The following is a 21,256-nucleotide window of genomic DNA, read 5'->3' on the forward strand; positions in this document are numbered from 1 at the left end:
ATAAAGTTAATTTCATTAGTCATAGGTTTGTTTAAAAGGTCTCCAACTTAGAGTAGATAATGTTGCCATTACAGTTATTCCTTAGAACTGCATTCTGCTCCAGAAAAAGGAATAGACCATATTAATATTATTATTTTTTCTCACCTATTGCTATATCAGCAATAAAACAGAAATTAGTATGGATTTTTTAAAATTTAATATTCACTCTATATTTTTTCCATTACTATTTAGTCTCCTTATAACTCCCTCCCCTCAGCAATCACCACACTGTTGTCCATGTCAATGAGTTCTTTCCCCTTTTTGCTAAATCCCTCCACCTCCTCATCTTCCCCACTAGTTGTCATCCTGCTCTCCAAGTCTATCCCCATTTTCCTTTAGTACAGAATTTTTAAATGAAAAATACTTTATCTTATATGCCATGTTAAGACATGATCAGACTGTCTTTTCCATTTAAAATATCTTTTGTACTTCCAGTAGAATTAGGGTAAATAAAGTGTTAAAGCATCTGGTAAATTTTAATAATTTGTGCTTTTGAAGTTGACAGACCTGAAGACTTCAGATATTCAAGGGTTTAAATGTGTTTCTAAAACCTTCACACAGAATTATTATGATAATGAACATTGTAGAACAGTCTAAATGTTTCCAAATAGGAGATCGATTAAACTGTGGTAGGTCTTGAAATAGAATATTATAAAGATATTTGAGCCCTGGCTGGTGTAGCTCAGTGGACTGTGTGTGGGCTTGCAAGCCAAAGGGTTGCCAGTCGATTCCCAGTCAGGGCACATGCCTGGGTTACAGGCCAGGTCACCACTAGGGGGCATGTGAAAGGCAACCACACATTGATGTTTCTCTCCCTGTCTTTCTCCCTCCCTTCCCCTCTACCTGAAAATAAATAAATAAATTCTTTTAAAAGGGAGGGAGAGAGAGAGAGAGAGCACAAGTGAGCAACATAAATGTACGGTTGCTGGGGGTTATGGCCTGCAACCCAGGCATGTACCCTGGCTGGGAATCGAACCTGCAACACTTTGGTTCATAGCCCACACTCAATCCACTGAGCTACGCCAGCCAGGGTGAAAAAAATTATATTTTTAAAAAATATATATTTGAACAATGCATGTGAAAACAATGGAAAAATGTCAGGGGTTGGAGTCTGATAGGTGAAAAAGCAATATAAAAATGCATGCATATATGTAGATCTGTTGTATGGAGTATTACATCAACTACCAGTAAATTGTATATCAGAACAATCTTGGCAGGAAATATACCCCAAAGTGCTATTATTGTCTGAATTTAGATTATTTTTCTTATCTCTCTACTCCTCTTTCTTTTATGATTTTAAAAATTAGTATTCTTTAAAGTAGGGAAGAAAACTTATATATATTTACAAGCCTTATTTAGATACCTTGAAACCATTTACCATGATACGGTTATTTTGTTAATTCATCCATTAATTACCCAAGTATTTTTTGAGTACTAGAAATATTGTTCTGGGCACCGAGAGAGTGACAGTGAAAAAAATAGTTCATGGAGCAGATATTCTAATAAACAGTAAACCTTAAGATGCTTAGAAGCATACCCTTAACTATTATATTAAATTCATGTCTTTGCTACCAAATTTAAAGGACATTTCTTGATTAGTAATTTTAAAGATTTTAACATTCACTATGTATATTTTGTAGTCAACTTTTGTAGTAATATGTCTTTATAGCCATGTATTTTGTACCTTATTAATTTAAAATTAATTGAAATTATTCCATAGAAATTTTTAACAGTTCTCTCAGCATTTATATATGTCCTGGTGGGGGCCTAAAAAGTACATATCACTTTTCTATTATTTTAACTCAATTATTTTTTAAAAGATTTTGTTTATTTATTTTTAGAGAGAGGGGGAGGGAAGGAGAAAGAGAGGGAGAGAAACATCAGTGTGTGGTTGCCTCTCACACATTCCCCACTGGGGATCTGGCCTGCAACCCAGGCATGTGCCCTGACTGGGAATCGAACCGGTGACCCTTTGTTTCACAACCTGTGCTCAATCCACTGAGTTCCACTGGCCAGGACCAATTATTTTTTATTTGTGCCCAATGAGACATTAACTCTTCCCTGATGTTTTGCTACTTTTGAATTATGTAACTTTTCTAAATGGCTTTATCTGTTCTTCCTTTGCTAACATAGAAACAAAGGTGGAGATGGAACACATTTTATCTAGTTTTCTTAGGTGGTATTCCCTGCTGCCCCATGCTACACGCATTTTCCCTTTCTCCCTGCTTCTCCTTTCTAGCCACTGAACTTGGGAGCCAGTTCCGTGTGTAGACAGACACTATGTATACTTTCTTTCTGGATCTTGAATACTCTCTACCTGGCTAACATATTTTGAGGTCTCAGCTTAGCTGTCATTTCTTCCAGGAAACCTCTCTTAAGTTTCCCTAGAGGATGAGCATTTCTTCTATGTACTTCCAAGGAATATCATCAATAGCATTTATATGAATTCTATATGTTAGACTGTAAGATCTGTGAGAGAAGGAACATAACTACCTTGTTTACCACTAAATAAATAATTGTTAACTGAATGAGTAGTAACTTTTGTTGATGTGAAAATAACTGCACTGAAGGCAGAGATTTGGTTTCTTAATAGAATAATAAAATATATGTATAAAATATACCAAATTAATTTTGAAACAAAGCATTCGTTTAATATTTTTTCTTGCCCTATTCTCCTCTCCTTCTCTCTCTCTCATTTTTGGTCTGTATTAGATGTCATCAATCTTACAGAAGAAGTGCAGTGGATCAAAGTCAATACAAACATGAGTGGCTATTATATTGTACATTATGCAGATGAGGACTGGGATGCACTCATCAAACAGCTGAAAATAAATCCTTACGTCCTGAGTGACAAAGATCGGGCAAACCTCATCAACAACATCTTTCAGCTTGCAGGGTACAGTATGCTTGGCTTTGTTTTGTTTGTTTGTTTGTTTGTTTTTTAACAAGTGATATTGAGAAAAAGAACATTTTAGAAAAACAGTTCAAAAGAAGTAGCATGTATTGCCTGTAAGGTATAATTCATTTTGGAGGAACTGGAAAATGTAAGAAATACTCCATGCCTTCAGGGACTTTGTAGTTTATATGGAAACCTAAGCTACAAATATTGAAGGGTTAAATAACAAGGTATTATTTAAATACCATCTCAAGTATGTAGATGCCAACAAGCAGACTCATATTTGCTGAATACATTGATAGTTCTGACTTTGTTTTATTTCATGAGAGAATTCTTTTCAAGCAGCACTTGGTTTAAGTGTGATGCTTAGTGCTTACTCATTGGTTTGAGGAACATCTCTGATATCTAGAGCCTCCTTATTTGAGTACTGCTTGCCTCCCCCCTCACCAATGCATTACAGAATCCCAAAGCCAAGAATGTCAGTGAACTTGTGTGTGTAGGTATCTTTGGAATAGGAAGATTACCAGCTTAGGTTGTTAATGGGTCAAGAGACACAAAGAATATTCAAAAGTGTTCCATCTGACTATTCTTGACCTTCCTATCTAGGTTGTTTTTTAATGAAATTACCTTATATCGTCTCAGTCATCATTGTTATGATTTCTATTAAAAACCTTATTTTTAAAACGTACTCACCATAAATTCACAGTAGACCTCACTTTAACAAGTTTGACAAGCAAATTCCCATATAAACAAATAATTTTTTTGTGATTCAAATCCTCTTTATGCTACCTGTCTCATCTGGTAAATATAAGTAATTTAATAAATAAATAAAATTAGTACTTTTCATCTTTTATTACCTAAGATATTGCAATACTTTACCTGAGTCAGTAGCAATTCACAGGTGACATAGAATAAAAACAGAGCAATTGTTTATCTTTTTTCTGAAATGTATCTTTAACCTTGGGTCACACACATGAACTTAATTAAAGGTAATAATATTTAGTCTAACTTTACAGAATGACACTCTAAGCTTAAGTTTTAGGTCTTCAAGACTCACCATCTGGCCATACAATTTCTCTCTCAGCATGCCTAGAGTTCATTGGCCTTTCTCAGCATGTTTACTTTTTCTGTTCTTTTACCCTTTAGCCTAGGCAAAGTGCCTCTTCGGAGGGCCTTCAATTTGATTGGTTATCTTGGAAATGAGACCTCCACCGCACCCATCACTGAAGCCCTGTTGCAGACAGGCCTCATCTATGACCTCCTTGAAAAACTGGGGTATATGGATCTGGCCTCAAGAGTGGTGGTAAGTCTGCCTTTTGCCAGCTTCTCTGTTACTTGCTTTTAATATAGTTATTCATAATGTTGTTCAGCAGTAATAGGCTGAAAAAGCAACTAGTTAAATTCCATTTTCTTTGCTTTTCTAGAAATCTTTACTTTGAACCAAAACATCATTGCTTAACATGAAGAGCTGATAAAGGCTTAGCATGATGTGGTCTCACGTGAATATCAAAATATAGACTTCTTATACTGCTATCACATGAAAAGTTTTCTTTTAAATCCTGGTTTATTTTTATATAATAAATGCTTTAAATGGGCCTTTTGCAAAGTAGTTCTCCCTGTTAATATTCCAATGGTCAATATAAAATGACAGCCATGTTTGTATTGAGAATATTGTTTAGGAGTCCTTACTGATAGTCTGTCTTATGGATGCCAATGCTGGTGGGTCTGTTTCTCAGCAAGGCTTTGAGGGAGGCTTTGTAGTGGAGATTGTTTTACCTTTTTTAAAGCCAGTTGCTTGATCTTAATAGTGAACAACTGTTTCTAGACCCTTTCAGTGTTAAACCATTGACTGAGTCATTAAAAGCTTGGGAGGGAGCAATGAATCTTTGGTATTATCCAATTCTCTGAATCTGCCCATTCTAACAACAGGGTTTGCTTTGTAAACTAGTCAGGTTTTCCAGAGACCAAGCAAAAGACAGGTTTCAGGAAAAGGAAGTATTAGACCAGGAATTAGAAAAGGCCTTTTAGAGTTTTAGTGTCCTCACTGGTAAAAGGAAGGGGTTGGATTATGTAACTTTTTTTAACCATCTTTTTTCTACCACTCCTACTGTGCATCCTACTCTGCATCCCATGTGATAAAGTCTTAACACCTGCATGATTCTCAGTGGGGGGAGGGGATGTAGGGCAGGAGGGCCATATGGTGCTTGAAAAGCACCCTTCCTCACAAGTTTCTTATCTGACCCCAAAGGAGCCACCCTCATCCCTACCCATAAGTAAGATGCTTAAGTTAGAAGATTTCTGCGGTCTGTTCTAATTGATGGGTTTTTATCATTCTTCTATTTTTATAAGGCTTTAACCCCCAGCCTTAATAAAAACCAGCACCAGAAACAAGTACATGTCAGTGTTTATTATGTTCTGTACACCATCCTGAGTACTTAATGATGATTACCCTGTTTAATACTCACACAAGCCCAAATAGATATTTCTGCCCTCATTACATATATGAGGAGACTAAATAACTTCCCCAAGTCACTTACCTAGTTGATTATAAAGCTGAGATTGAAACCTATATTCATTTTACTTCAAAGCCTGTTCTTTGTGCTGTGTTGCTATATTTTTAATATATTTTATTGATTATGCTATTACAGTTGTCCCATTTCCCCCTTTCACTCCCCTCCACCTGGCACACCCTCTCCTACCCACATTTCCCCCTTTAATTCATGCCCATGTGTTATAAGTCCTTTAGCTTCTACACTTCCTATACTATTCTTGCCCTCCGCCTGTCTATTTTCTACCTACCATGTATGCTACTTATTCTCTGTGCCTTTTCCCCCTCTCTTCTCCTCCCGCTCCCCTATTGCTAACCCTCCATGTGATCTCCATTTCTGTGGTTCTGTTCCTGTTCTAGTTGATTGCTTAGTTTGTTTTTGTTTTTGTTTTAGGTATGGTTGTTAATAATTGTGAGTTTGCTCTCATTTTACTATACACATTTTTTATCTTCTTTTTCTTAGATAAGTCCCTTTAACATTTTATAAAATAAGGGCTTGGTGATGATGAACTCCTTTAACTTGACCTTATCTGAAAAGCACTTTATCTGCCCTTCCATTCTAAATGAAAGCTTTGCTTGATAGAGCAATCTTGGATATAGGTCCTTGCCTTTCATGACTTGGAATACTTCTTTACAGCCCTTTCTTGCCTGTTAGGTCTCTTGAGAAATCAGCTGACAGTCTGATGGGAACTCCTTTATAGGTAACTGTCCCCTTTTCTCTTGCTGCTTCTAGGATTCTCTCCTTCATTTTTACCTCGGCTAATGTAATTATGATGTGCCTTGGTGTGTTCCTCCTTGGGTCCAACTTCTTTGGGACTCTCTGAGCTTCCTGGACTTCCTGGAAGTCTATTTCTTTTGCCAGATTGGGGAAGTTCTCTTTTATTATTTGTTCAAATAAGTTTTCCACTTGTTGCTCTTCCTCTTCCCCCTCTGGTACCCCTATAATTCAGATGTTGGAACATTTAAAGATGTCCTGGAGATTCTTAAGCTTCTCCTCATTTTTGGGAATTCTTATTTCTTCATTCTTTTCTGTTTGGTTGTTTCTTTCTTCCTTCTGGTCCACTCTATTGATTTGAGTCCCAATTTCCTTTCCATCACCATTGGTTCCCTGTGCATTTTCTTTCGTTTCACTTAGCATAGCCTTTATTTTTTCATCTCATTTGTGACCAAATTCAACCAATTCTGTGAGCATCCTGATCACCAGTGCTTTGAACCGTGCATCTGATAGGTTGGCTATCTCTTGGTTGCTTAAAAGTATTGGCTTTGAGGCTTTGATTTGTACTTCCATTTGAGCCTTTTTTTTTTTTTTTTAAATTTGGTCATGCCTGTTACGTAGTGAGGAGAAGAGCCTTGGGTGTTCTCCAGGATGGGGCAATTTAGTCACTGGGTTGTGACATTGTATGTGGGGGCGGGGTCCGAGAGGAAACAATGTCACTTGCTCCTCTCTCCATCAGATTTCAGTACCTTCTGCCGCTTCCCCCAAGCTAACTGGGCCTTTCTAGTGCTAATTCCCATGTGGGTGGGCTTGTGTACATTCTAGGACCCTGTTGGTCTCTCCAATACACTCTCCTGTGAGGCTGGGAGTCTCTTCCTGCGCCTCAACCACCACGGGTATTTTCAATCGGTGTCCTGAGGTTCTGTTTCCCAGTGCTGGGACCCTGGGTTGCACGGTCTGTCTCACTGCCCAATTTCTCCTGGTTTGTCTGCATGCAAATGTGGCCCAGACAGCCAGGTGCTTTGCGCGAAGTGCCTCGCTTCACAGTCGCCACCTCACTGGGTCTGCCAGCTGCTTGTGCGCCCAGGGTCCGACTGCTGTGGTCTTGCGCTCAGGGTGCCTTATGTGCCCAGGATGCGTTATGCATCTGGTGCCACAGCTTTTTGTGCCACGACCCCTCTCTGCCTGGCTGCCCAATTCTGCCTTCCTGCCGGTCGGGATGAATGTGTATATTTTAACTCGGTTGTCCGACTTCCATACAGTTCAATTTTCTGTCAGATCTGGTTGTTATCTTGTTTCTAAATTGTTGCTGACCTTATTTTGGTTGTGCAAGGAGGCACAGTGTGTCTACCTATGCCTCCATCTTGGCCGAAAGTTTTGTGTTGCTATATTTTAAACTAATTTGTATTCTAACACTGTCATCTTTCCAATGATACCTTTCTGTTGGGAAAATCAAAGACTTTTCTTTCTTGCTATCATTTCTTCCTTTTTTAAACTGAGATTTTTTTAAATTAAAAGGACTTGAAAAGCTTGTAGACCATGTGTTTAAGGTTTAAAATCACAGACCCACCTCTAGTTACTTACTTGGAAATGAAGTTTTCAAGTTACTACATGAGATTTCTTTTATATCCAAAATGTTAGCAACAGTGTTTTTTTGAGTATCGATGTACACTTCCAAGAAGTATGCAAATAACTTATTGATCTCTTTAGGGCAAACTTAGAATCCAACATAGACTTTCTACTGATAATATATTAAAGGAATTGGCCATTTGTTAGTTCAGCTACGGTAGATGGACATTTGGGTTATTTGGAGTTTGGAGCTATTACAAATAATGTTGCTGTAAATATTCTTATATATGTCTTTGGTGAATTTCTATGGGATATATGTCTGAAGGTGGAATTTCCAAGTCATTACATATGCATCACTAATACTGTACTACCAAATCGTTTTTCGAAGTTAGTTATATCAATTTAACACTCCATCAGCAGTGTTTGAGAATTCAAGTTCTGTTCTGGATCTATTTTTTGCCAGTACTTAGTATTAATAGCAAACCTTTTTTCTTTTAGCTTTTTTGATGTGTGTATCATAGTATTGCAAGATTGGCTTTAATTTGCACTTCCCTAAAGTGAAGATGAATTCCTTTTTGATATTTCTATTGACCACTGGGTGTTCTCTTTTGTACCCAAGTCTTTCAGTGTCAGCCTTTTTCTTATTGATTTGTAAGAGTTCCTTATATATTCTATGTTCGAGTCCTTTGTTGATCATGTGTATTTACAAATATCTTGTCCTACTCCAGCTTGCTTTTTTATTCTATATGATTTTTAAATTAGCATAAATTCTTAGTTTTAAGGTCTGAAATTTGTTTGGCCCAAGATATTCTCTTGTGTTTTTCTTTGAAAACTATTGTTTTATCTTTTATATTTAGATTTATGATCCCTCTGAAATTGCTTTTTGCATATGGTGTGAGGTAGGCATAAATATTAATTTATTTTCAATATAGATATCTAATTGATCCTATACCAGTATACATCATTATATACATATTTGTTTACTTTGGGGGTTATTAGTACCATATAAAATCAATATGGGGTAGCATATTATTTTCCTATGGCCTCCATAATAAATTATTACAAACTTAGTCTCTTAAAACAACAGAACTTTGTTCTCTTACAGTTCTGGAAGCCTTAATTAAGGTGTTGTAGGGGTAGGGTTGGTTTCTACTGACAGAGAATCTGCTCCATGTGTCTCTCTTAGCTTCAGGGGGTTGCTAGCACTCCTTGGCATTCCTTGGTTTGTAGTTGCATTACTACAGTCTCTGCCTTCGTCTTCACGTGGCATTCTTCCTGTGTTTCTTTGTCCAAGTTTCCTCTTTTAAGGGCACTAGTCATTGGATTTGGGCCCTCCATATTCCAGTATGACCTCATCTTAACTTGTTTACATCTGCAAAAGTCCTATTTCCAAATAAGGTCACATTCGAATAAGGTCCCAGTCAGACATGAATTTATGGGGGGATACTATTCAACCCAGTATAGGTAGCAATATTAGTATACATCATTCACTCCAGTAATAAGGAATAGTGTTGGTACTGAATATGCCCTGAGGGGACGCAGAATATCTGTCTACTTGGGAGCTCCACAGCTAGTTAAATTTCGCAGTGGCAGAAGCCACTCTGCCTCCGCCTCTCTCCATTAACTGTGTTGAGTTTCAGTGTCAGGAAGCACTCGGTAACCTACCTTAAGCTATCCCTGTGCCGAGAATATACAGGCGAAACACAATTTGAGGAGTTAAACCTTTTGAATATTTTCCTACTATGGCACACAAGTAGCTCTCCATCTTCATTCCAGGTGGTGATTTCCAGTTGGCTGGGCAGGGATGTGTTTATTAAGAATGCACTTCAGGGTGAGGTCCAGGGGCCTAGTGGTTAGATAGCAAGTATAGAGGCTGACAGAGGCTTAGTATGTGATGGAAGAACACAGGTCCTTTTACTGCTGGAGACCCTCATAAACTTGATTGTTAGTTAAAAGTCAGCCTAGCTGCAGTTCACCAAGAGTGAAAAATTGTCTCTTTAAAATTCTAGTTTTAGGGAATTTTGGTAGCATTGAAAGTCTCAAAATATGAAGTCTGACCTACTATAGTTGGAGGTTGGAATGATAGACATTTCTGAGTCCTTGGATCTAACCCTCAAACAGTATTTATGGTTAAGACTGGTGTCTAATTCTTTATGCCAAAGGTGTCAAACTCATTTTCACCCCAGGCCACATCAGCCTCGCAGTTGCCTTCAAAGGACCGAATGTAATTTTAGGACTGTATAAATGTAACTACTGTTTAATAGTTAGGCAAGAGCTTGGCACTGCCACCGGGTAGAAACAAGTTCTGAGTCACAGAAAACAAGGTGGAGGGCCGGATTTGTCCTGTGGGCCTTGTGTTTGCCAGTTGTGCTTTCTCCAGAAAGCACAAGTCACCAGACTTGGTGTCACTTGGTGACAGTCTCCATTGTCACCAGAGCACTGTGTACATTTATTGGTCATTTGTTGTATAGGCTGCACGTACCTATGTAACACACACCTGTGTATCACATTTTGATTCTGTGGTGTTCTGGTGGGTAGTGTCTGGAGGCACATTTGAGTTGTGTCATATTGTTCACATATGATGTTAACATCTGATCCCAGCCATATTCCTGTCTCATGACTTATAAATCTGTCATTCTTTTACTTATGAGGGGTTGGTGGGACAAGCCTTTTGAAATAAAAGCTGACACTTTACATTTAAGAAATTCAGTTGACCCAAGAAAGAACTCCCTGGGCATATCACTGCAAAAGTAAAGTAGTAAGTCAAGGTGTAATACATAAGTGCGAGCGTCTTTCCATGTTTTGCTTTTAAAATCATTTTGTTTGTTGTTGTATTCTATTGCATATCCAATGTTTGTAGCTTGTATGACCCTATTTGAATGTCACTGTAGGAAAAAATTCAAAAGGTTTGACTCCTTGAATTGTGTTTAGCATCAATATATGTCCTCTCCTCACTTGACATTTTTATTCTATGAACTCAAAGAGGATGGGATTCTATTGTTCAGTGAGTTTAAATTTCAGAAATTAATTTAGACCCATGAAAAAAATAAATTTAATTTTATGTGTAAAAGGCAAAGGTGATTTGATTCCTTGCTATGATTTATTAATATTAAAAATATAACCTGGATTACTTATAAAATGATATTTTATATCAGCAGACTTTTTTTTAAGATTTTTTAAATTTACTTATTATTTTTAGGGAGGGAAGGGAGGGGTGAGAGAGAGAGAGAGAGAGAGAGAGAGAGAAACATTAATGTGCGGTTGCTGGGAGTTATGGCCTGCAACCCAGGAATGTACCCTGACTGGGAATCGAACCTGGGACACTTTGGTTCCCAGCCCACGCTCAATCCACTGAGCTACCCAGCCAGGGGACATTTTTAAAGAATTATTTTTTAAAGCAAAATACTTTATTACTTTATCATTTGAAATATATTTATTTATTTTCTATTTTTTAAAAATATTTTATTTCTTTGTTTATTGAGAGAGGTCAAGAGAGGGAGAGAAATATCACTGTGTGGTTGCCTCTCGCACATCCCCTACTGGGGAATGGGCCCTGACTAGGAATTGAACCTGTGACCCTTTGGTTCTCAGGCTGCTGCTCAATCCACTGAGCCATACCAGCCAGGGCCTGAAATATATTTAAAATCAACTCTTTGGGGATTTTCTCTTGACTGTTCGGTGTGCAGGGAATAACTAGTGAAATTTGACCCTGTAATTCCAGTGTAGTAACTATTCAGGAACTAGCCTTAGCATCTTCAAACGTCAGGTTCCTCTAGCCTCTAGTGCTTTGAAGGGCCTTCCCGCCCCCTTCCTTTCTTTCTTTTCCTTTTTTTACACTGACCTCTTTATGTTCTAGTTAATTCTAAAGGAGCAATGCCATTTTTCTCCACTGAGCTTTTTAAAATAGTATTTCAAGCATGTGACTTTTTTTCTCTCATTCCTCTTTTGTTTATGTTTGACAGTTATGAGTAGCTTTTAAATTTCTTGTATGCTTCACTCACTTGGGATGGTGTGCTATCATGATGCCATGGAGGAGGTCAGGCCAGTGGAGACAGCGTGCACCAAAGCAGTCATGTGCATCCAATAGGACCTCCTGCGTTGCTTTATGTTCCTTGCAGTATCAATCGGCATGGCCACTATTTTTCCACCTCACATCCTCCCGATGACTCACGAGCTTACTCTCACATTCCACACAGTGTCTGTTCTCTATTTTATTCTTTTTGAAGCAAACAAACAAAAGTGAGTTAACCTGTCATCACAAACTTTGAGTCGTCCTTGCACAGATGTTTTTTTCCATTCTCATGGTCAGATCCATGGATTTATTCAGAGAAGGTCTTCTGAGAAAATCGCTTCACAATTTAAAAATCACTGACCAGTATTCATTTTAGGTATTGACAGTGGTATTGACTCTGTAAGAATATAATGCTCTGTGAAGAACTTGAACTAATTTTTCAGGGTTGAGAGTTTTTGTATCTGGCCATCTGTGGCACTTGTCTGCTTGAGATGAGACATGATAAGGGTGATGCTGTGGAAGGAGCACTGGGGGGAAGAAGTGCCCCTGTGCTGAGAACTCTGCAGGCGGGTGTGCCTGCAAATATTTTTCATTTTGATTCTCCTTATAACTGTGAAGGTTTTCTAAAACATACCTATAAGCATTTTTATTTAAAAAATTTTGTTCCTTTTAGTGGCATTCACAGATGCATATTTTATGTGATTTTTTTTAATCCCATGTGTTCCCACCCCTTCCCATGCACCACAGCTGGCAATATGGAAATACTTCCATATCCTATTAACAGCTTTTACACTTTTGTTGTGGGGAGAAATGAAAAAGAAATAAGATATTTGTTGATTTCTTAATACCTTAAGTATACATTTAAGAATGACATTTTATTCAGAAGTAAGAATGGACTGAACAGTGGATGATATTACTGAATGTCTGTTAATTTTTTTTAAGTGTGATAAGTTGTTACGGTTATGCAGAAGAATCTCCTTATTTCTGGGAGTTGCATGTTAGAGTATTTATAATTGAAATATCATGATATCTGTAAGTTACTTTCATATGGTTCAGCTAAAACCATTAAAAATTATGTGTGTTATAAACATAGAAACAAAGTAAATGTAAGCATATTAAAAAAAAGTAAGTCTAGTATATGGGTGTACATTGTACCATTCTTGTAGCTATTCTGTACATTCAGAATTTTTAAATAACAAGTTGGGGTTAGAAGAAATAACTATAAACAACTTAATTGCCCATAGTCTTTGTTTCTTCACTAATTAATTTGTTACAGCATCAAACTAGTTGCTATTTTAAATATTTCTTTAATTCAGAAACATTTAAACATCTATTCATGAGTAAAGAACTTTATTTTTCTGTCACTGCCTTTTGGATTTATGGATTCTAAAGTCATGAGGTCAGGAAGTTCCAGCTTCCTTCTAGGATGATACTTCAGAGCAGGAAAACAACTTCTAGCTGAGTACACACAGAAGAAAGGTCCCCCGCTGCACAGAAATCATTAATTCTTTGTGTTACATCATTAAAAGTCTTTCTTGGCTATAGCGGCCTTTTGTATAACCTTTGTATTGAATGGTTCATCCCAGCTGTATGTGGGCAGTTGATATTTAATGAGTCATAGCTTGTCACCTCTCCCTTTTCTCTGCTTTGGTAAATGTTGGGGAAAAGAGATCTAGTTTCCCTGATTTTTTCTGGTTGTCCTAATTATTTTCCATTATATTCCATTTTATCTCTCTAGACCAGGGTATTTCAATTGCTTCAAAACCAAATTCAAAAACAAACTTGGACTGATGAGGGCAACACATCTGCTCGAGAGCTGCGGTCAGCCTTGCTGGAATTTGCTTGCACCCACAGCCTGGGGAACTGCAGCACTGTCGCCCAGAAGCTGTTTGATGATTGGGTGGCATCCAACGGAACTCAAAGGTGATGTGTGCTTCTACTCAAATGGACTCTCTTCTTCTTTACTCCATATCACGTACTAAAACCAGGGTCTCCTCATCCTGGGTCAGAAATGTAAAACTGAGTACTAATGTATGTGAACTCTAGGTACTTATATTCTCAAATAAGATTTTTTTTAAAAAATATAAATATATTTATATTTTTTAAAAAATATAAATATTACCAAAAAATATATTTTATATATTTATATGGTAAAATATAACATAAAATTTATTATCTTAATAATTCTTAAGTGTTCAGTTCAGTAGTATAAGTATACTCACATTATTGTTCAACAAATCTCCAGAACTTTATCTTGCAAAACTGAAATTTTTTACCCAAACAACTCCCCACCAATTCCCTCTCTCCATCCCCTGGAAAACTCCATTCCACTTTCTATTTTATGAATTTTTCTACCCTAAATACCTTATATATGTGCAATCATACAGTATTTGTCTTTCCTTGACTAGCTTCTTTCACTTAACAAAATATTCTCAAGGTTCATTCACATTGTAGTGTGTGTCCGAGTTTCCTTTCTTTTTAAGGCAGAATAGTCAATCCATTGTATGCAGTATACACCATGTTTTGCTTATTCATTCATCCACTGATAGACATTTGGGTGCTTGCACCTTTTGGCTCTTCCAAATAATGCTGCTATGAACATGGGTGTACAAATATCTTTTTGAAAGCTTTCTTTGAGTTATTTCAGACATATACCTAGAAGCAGGAGTTGCTGGATCATATGTAGTTCTGTTTTAAAGTTTTTGAGGCTCTGCCACACTGTTCCTCACAGCGGCTGCACCATTTTACAGTCCCACTAGCAGTGCACATGGGTTCCTTCCAATTTCTCCTCACCCTCACCAACACTTGTTATTTTCTGGGGTTTTTTTATATCAACCATCCTAATGGGTATGAGGTGTCAAAAAGTCTCTTTTAATTTAGGAATAAAACAGCAAGTGGAGTTAGCAATTAGTAGAAATATTTTGATGAAGTTTGGTTCTCTCTAGATCCCTATGGGGCATTATGGCAAAGTACTCAAGCATCAGATAAAGTGATCGTAATCATGGCAGAAAACTGTGCTTCTTCCCCTCTTCTCATCCCTCTCTTCATATTTCTACTATGGCACCTACCACACTGTATTATACCATATATACTTACTGTTCTGTATTTTGTGGTAGCCTGTGAGTTCATAGAGGCTGAGACTGTGTCTCTTTCTTCTCCTCTCTGTCACCCGGCCATTTGCCTGCCTGCTTCTTCATGGATGCTCAGTGAATAATTGTTGTGTTAAATTGAATTGATATTCCTCACAGTCTCACCAACTAGGAAAGTAGGAGCCACTACAGTAATCATTTTCTTTGCTATAAGTTAGTTGCAAAATAGACTCTTCCACTGTGCTGCTCTGCTCTGGTCCCAGAAACATCACCACTAGTCATTTCCTCGCCCTTTATATTCAGAGGATTTACTTGTTCTCATATTTGACCACCTCTCTTACAGCCTACCTACTGATGTCATGACTGCTGTGTTCAAAGTTGGAGCAAAATCTGAGACAGGCTGGCAATTCCTCTTAAGCAAGTATGTCTCCATAGGCTCTGAAGCAGAGAAGAATAAAATACTTGAAGCTCTTGCCAGCTCAGAGGATGTACGGAAACTTCACTGGTATGAAACTACCCGAGGAATATGACATATAGAAACCAAAAGTATAACAGTACTGTGCTCCAAGGGTGGGGAGCTCATTTTTCTCTGGGATCTTCCTTTTTCCCCTTGTACTCACAGGCCACCTTCATGTGAATTTGTGAGACATTTCCTTTTGAATATTCAGCTGATGAAGGCCTGCGAATGGGGGTTTCCCATGGGGAGAGAAGGGCAGTGTACGGGGCCTCCTGACTGGAAGGACAGCCAGTAGCAGGGTAGAGGAGCTCTGGGAGCCAAGGGAGATAAGGAAGTACCTTGAGAGTCAGCACTGGGAAGGATAGAGGGAGGAGTTTGGGTGTCATTGCTTCTCTTGTATACTTTTGCCCAGATAAATCCTAGTGGAGTCCCAGAGATGTCCTCAGCACCTGCCCAGGTCTGCCTTCCAAAGGATGCCCTGTAAATAATCATTTTCTTTAGGGTAGCAGCCAGCCCCAGACCCAAGCAAATGGAGGGAAGTTTTTGTTTCAAGTTAGTAATAATTTTGATTTCAACTGACAGCACCCTAATAAATTCCCATTATAAGGTATTTAAAAAATACCTAAGAAAATGTAATAAAATGTGGAAGTATCTCTCATATGATCCTTTACTTCCATTCTTATTCTGTCTGTTAACAATGTCAATCCTGGTCTCTATATTTATATATAACAACATAGGTTTATACTACACCCAGGGTTTTGTGACTGTCCTTTTAGCGAATTGGATCAGTCTTTAAGATTTGCCATGTCAGTTCATAAAGCCTACTGCATTTGTTTTTCTGGCTGTATAGTATTCCTTCGTATGGCTCTATCAGAATTTATTAAACCCATCACATCATGATGAGCACTTGGGTTTTTCTTTTTATTAAAAATGTTGCTGCATTCTTTAGGGGGTATGTGTTTTCCTACCATACACAGATTTAATAGCACAGTAGATACGAACTGCTTATGTTTAAATGCACTTTAGTTTTTACTAGCAGTGTAACCTGGGCATTTACTAACCTCCTCAGTTTCTTAAACTGTAAAGTAAGGATAGGTAATAATAATAATTACCTATTTTAACCACTGTTGTGCTTGCAGTTTAGAACATTACCTAGTACATACGAAGTACCAATAAATAATAATATCCTGAAGTATACTTTTATTTTCACATTATTTAAACAGCTCAGTTTTTAAGAGTAATAATATACCTGCCTACTCACATCAAATAAGATTTTTAACAGAAAAAATTACTCTTCAGAATTATAAATTCTACCAGAATCTATTTCTCAAATTCCTTACTCTGTCAAGAACTATTTATTATTATGTGAAAGTATTTTGAGGTACTTATTGCTGAGCTCTTACTTCATTTTAAAAAAAATGACATTTTCAATCTATTGCTCAATCTTATACTAACCCAAAATTTATATCTCTTGAATTGCTACAGAGCTTTAATTAGGAGACCAGTACTAATGTAAGTTCAGTCATCACTTCATCATGAATAATTATTTTGGAAGCTAAATCTGCTTTGCTTTTCAGGTTAATGAAAACCAGCCTCAGTGGAGATATCATCCGAACTCAAGAGCTGTCATTTATCATTAGAACAGTGGGCCGAGGCTTTTCTGGAAACTTACTGGCGTGGGATTTTGTCAAAGAGAACTGGGATAAGCTTGTACAGAAGTAAGTTTCTCAGAGAATTATTAGCTTTTGGTATTTGTAGTCTCTGCATTTGAAAACCAGTCCCAATTTCGTATTGGTTCGCAGTAGTTATGATTTGCTTTGAGAGGAAAAATGCTGCAGTGACATTTAACTGAAACACTCAGAAATTTTTACATGTGTAAACATAATTTCCATAATGTGAATCACATAACTGGTGTTCCAGTTGAGTACTAACCAAGCCTAACTGTGCTTCGCTCCAGGTCACTTAGTTTAGCATGGCCGTGGGCTCTTTCAGAATAGCCATTTAGTTATGTGTGTTGAAGAATGCCTCTCCAGTGCCAAGGAATCAGTTAACTCACACCCAGGTAGATAGCACATGAAGGGTTTTTTTCTTTTAAAACAATAATTAAATTTCTGGATGTTTGATGTGATTTTTGGGTAGATCAAATGGATTAATAATTTATGTCAATATCCCTAACTCTTGCCTTTTTCCACCCACCTTTCCTTACCACTGGCGGTAAGTGCGTGCAGAACTCCTGTTACTGAGCTGCAGCTCCCAGCAGCCGGACTCGGCTCTTCCTTTGCTACATGTAGCTTACAGCAAAGCATTTCCTCTGCAGTCAGGAACATAGCTTACCAACAGCTGCTTCATTTTTATTTATTTATTTTTGCTCTTTTTGACCTTGTATTTGTGTTTCTTCAGGTTCCATCTGGGTTCCTATACCATACAAAATATTGTTGCTGGATCAACTCACCTGTTTTCAACAAAGGCACATTTGTCGGAGGTTGGTTGTATAAAATGCTAATAAGAGAGGTGGGGTATCCCTGTCCTCTCAGGATGCTCAGTTTAAGTCAGGTGGTGGCTTTTCCTTTCCCTCCTCTGCCTTGTTCAACGTTAATGATTCTGCACTGAGGCTACTTCTAAGGGTGGACGTATAGCAATGAGCAAAAACTCTGATGAGGAAAAATTCTGATTCCATTCTCAACAACACCCTCTTGTCTTCCTGGTGCAAGTATTTTTTTAAATTAAAGCCAATATATGCCAAGTTTATTTTTAAGTGCTAATGGAATAGTTTTGAAGAATGCCACTCCAAGGGTAAAATTGGGCACCGAGCCTAGCTTTAGAGTCTATCTCATTTGCTGTTACTTGGCTATTTTATTTTTTATATTTAATTTGAAAAATTAATCCTTGTGGGAGTAAGGAGAATACATTTTAAAAATTACTTCAGATTTCATCATACTTGATCAGTAACTTGATATAAATACCTCAGATATTAAAATACTCTTCTCTACTTCTTTCAGGATATCAGCAAAGCCATCACTAAATGAAAGTCTATTTGGAAAGGCTAGTCAGAGTTACCTGAGATTTGTTGTTATTTTCCTCTATTGAAATGTTTCTCTGCAACTTACAGGTCCAGGCATTCTTTGAAAAACAGTCAGAGGCAACCTTTCGGCTTCGTTGTGTCCAGGAAGCTTTGGAAATCATTCAGTTGAATATCCAGTGGATGGAGAAGAACCTTGAAACTCTGACGTGGTGGCTGTAGCATGCAAAACTGCACCTCATTTTGTCATCCCTCAGAGAGCTTGTTAACTTGGGCTCTGTTTGTTAACTTTTGCAAAAGCCAAGGCAAAGCCAAGGATTGCTGCTGAGTTGTTTGCACTCTTAGGAGTTCTAGTTAGCTCAGGGCCCATCTGTATTTTTCATCAGTCTTTCCTGAAATGTCATTGGGTAGTATGTAGTTATTTATTACAAAATTATATTCGCCTATATGCCAATCATCTACAAAAACAATGATTAATTTTTCTACTTTGAAGATACACAAATGAGGAATAAAATCTGTTTTGGAATTCTATTCTATTGCTCGGTATCTGTAAAGTATTGACCCAGTGAACAAGGAAAAATCTACTACGGCAGCCACCATCTTTGCAGGCTGCTGGTTTGTGAGCCATTTGTTGCTTCTTATTGATAGATGTTATTTGAATGTGGTAACAGCTTTAAAAAGTATGACAGTGAAATCAATGAAGCATGCAACTATAGAGGACTAATCTCAGGTGTGCAGATCTACTTTGATTTGGGGTTTTCATTAATCCTTTATTTCTTGGAAAATTCTTAAATAAGATCTGTAACTATTATATTTTTTCTGCAGAATAGCCAGGTGCTACAGAATTTTTAAATTTTTGTTATATCGAGAAGCTAAAAAGGCCAAAAGATTCAATTTTCCCAATATTTAACACTTTCTTTTTCATCTTTCGGGAAAATGTTTCAAACTAAGTTAGCTTTAATTATAATTATTGTATTCATAAATTTCAATATTCTCCAAATCTGTACACTGTAGTACTCCCTGCCATAGATATACTTTATGTTATAAATAAGTATTTCCACAGTTACGGCAAACATTTTGTTAGTACTGGTATCTTTTATCATGACTTTATCACTGTTACTAAGAACACAGGTTGTTTTAGTTGCCTTTTGGCATGAAAGACTACAGACACTTTCTCTCTGAATCATACTCATGGATGGATTTTCATTTTATATAATAGAGTAGTACATTAGAAACATTTTAAGGTAGGGCCTTTGAGAAATTGAACATTTTTATTTGAAGTTCACCATAGTACCTTAAGGAATAAAGAGAATGTGAGATACAGGTACCTTGATTCAGGTTTAATATGGTGGACTTTGAATTTTTTTCTACTCTCAGATACAGAACTTTTCTTTAGTTGAAAATTCATAGTTTTATTTTATCATGGCCAAACTAACAGACTAAAAGGAATGGCCAAGGGAGGGAGGGAGAGAAGGGAAGGAAGAGAAGGGAAGGGAAGAAGGAAAAGGAAGGAAAAGGAAAGGGAAGGAGAAAGAAATCCAAAACTGTATGGCATTTTTATTCCTTCTAAAGGGGAAATACTGTACTTGAATTTGTTGAGCTGTGCAGACTTATACCTACATTGTTGCATTTCTTAAATTTTTAGGAGAAAAGCTTTCTTCCTAATAATTCTTATACTTTATATTTTGTTTGACAACATCTTCTATGTACAAAAAAGACTAAGTGATCATTTGCAAACACTTAAAAACACTCCACAGAATCAGACTATGGGAAAGGTCAGCTTTTTTATTCTGCAAGTATAAAGTGAAAATATGTGGGATTGTGTATAAAATTATATTTTATTTTATGAAAGTATTTTTATATCACAAAGTTTAAAAGGCTGGCAAACTAAAAGATAGCCTTCTTTACTCCCTAGTATGTTTTTGCCCAATTTTATCTTTTCTAAACATTTATCTGTCTGTTTTAGAGTAAAAAATATGATATCGTGAGAATCATGGAATCATCTAAAGATATCTTATTGAAACCGGGGTGATTATAGGTCTTTATTCCTCTTGTGCTTCAGTAAATGAATGATAATTTAGTTGATAATGGAAGTTAGTGAGTTTTTATATTTTTAGAGTGGGGAAAAATAATAAACTTTTGAGGGATATTTTTTGTTGCTGGTTTTTTACCATACTATATTACTGGATTCCACTTTGATACAGAGTTTAAATTTTGCTACTTCTCCAAATCAGTTAAGATACTTCAGTTTTAATCCCCCATCTTTACATTGCTCCTGTAACATGTTAACTGTGCAAAATGGCAAATCTTGTCTTGAATTATATCATTTTTTCCTCTGTGTGTGTGTGTGTGTGTGTGTGTGTGTGTGTGTGTGGTAGGGGGTATTATTATAAATAAAAGCTTGTCTAAACTTTGGCTAAAAAAGAATTAACTCATAATCCATTGCAAGATATCTTTGTATTCAAAAGCCATTCATTCCCATGAGACTGGATCATACTATTTGTAGTTTTGTTTGTGAGCCTCACTTCAGATTATTTGCACTTTAGCAAGTCTCACCTCAAATTTTCCCACAGAATCCCGTAGTTTTTAATGTTGTACCAACCCATTATATGATGCTTCTAAAAATTAACCTAAACGAGGAATATAAGGTTAAGTAATAGATAAAACATGTAGTATAATAAGTTTAATTACAGCTTTTGAAGATTTTTTCCCCAAAACTTTGTCTTAGCAACTGTATTTCTGAGACTTCATATAGATTAAAGCACAGCAGCCAGTCACAGTATGCTTTTTATATAAGCATGTAGGTCCATGACACAATTAAGTACTTGTTTGACAAGTATTATGTCACTGCAGAGAGACAATCTACTTGAATGTAATATAAAAGACATAGCACAGTAGATACTTAGGTAGAA

The 21,256-nt window shown here is 36.9% G+C and overlaps 1 protein-coding gene across 1 annotated transcript in view; it reads left to right on the forward strand.

Annotated features, from left to right (window-relative positions):
• Nucleotides 1-21,256, forward strand: part of LOC114496094 (leucyl and cystinyl aminopeptidase) — a 103,306-nt gene that overhangs the window by 76,506 nt on the left and 5,544 nt on the right. Inside the window, exons 12-18 of the mRNA XM_028511364.2 lie at nucleotides 2,752-2,935; nucleotides 4,082-4,238; nucleotides 13,518-13,702; nucleotides 15,212-15,373; nucleotides 16,903-17,043; nucleotides 17,726-17,807; nucleotides 18,435-21,250. Of these exons, the coding sequence (XP_028367165.1) occupies nucleotides 2,752-2,935; nucleotides 4,082-4,238; nucleotides 13,518-13,702; nucleotides 15,212-15,373; nucleotides 16,903-17,043; nucleotides 17,726-17,807; nucleotides 18,435-18,566 (1,043 nt within the window). The 3' untranslated portion in view covers nucleotides 18,567-21,250. The remainder of the gene's footprint in view (nucleotides 1-2,751; nucleotides 2,936-4,081; nucleotides 4,239-13,517; nucleotides 13,703-15,211; nucleotides 15,374-16,902; nucleotides 17,044-17,725; nucleotides 17,808-18,434; nucleotides 21,251-21,256) is intronic.

This window comes from Phyllostomus discolor, chromosome 3 (genome assembly GCF_004126475.2).
Source record: "Phyllostomus discolor isolate MPI-MPIP mPhyDis1 chromosome 3, mPhyDis1.pri.v3, whole genome shotgun sequence".
Lineage (NCBI taxonomy): Eukaryota > Metazoa > Chordata > Mammalia > Chiroptera > Phyllostomidae > Phyllostomus > Phyllostomus discolor.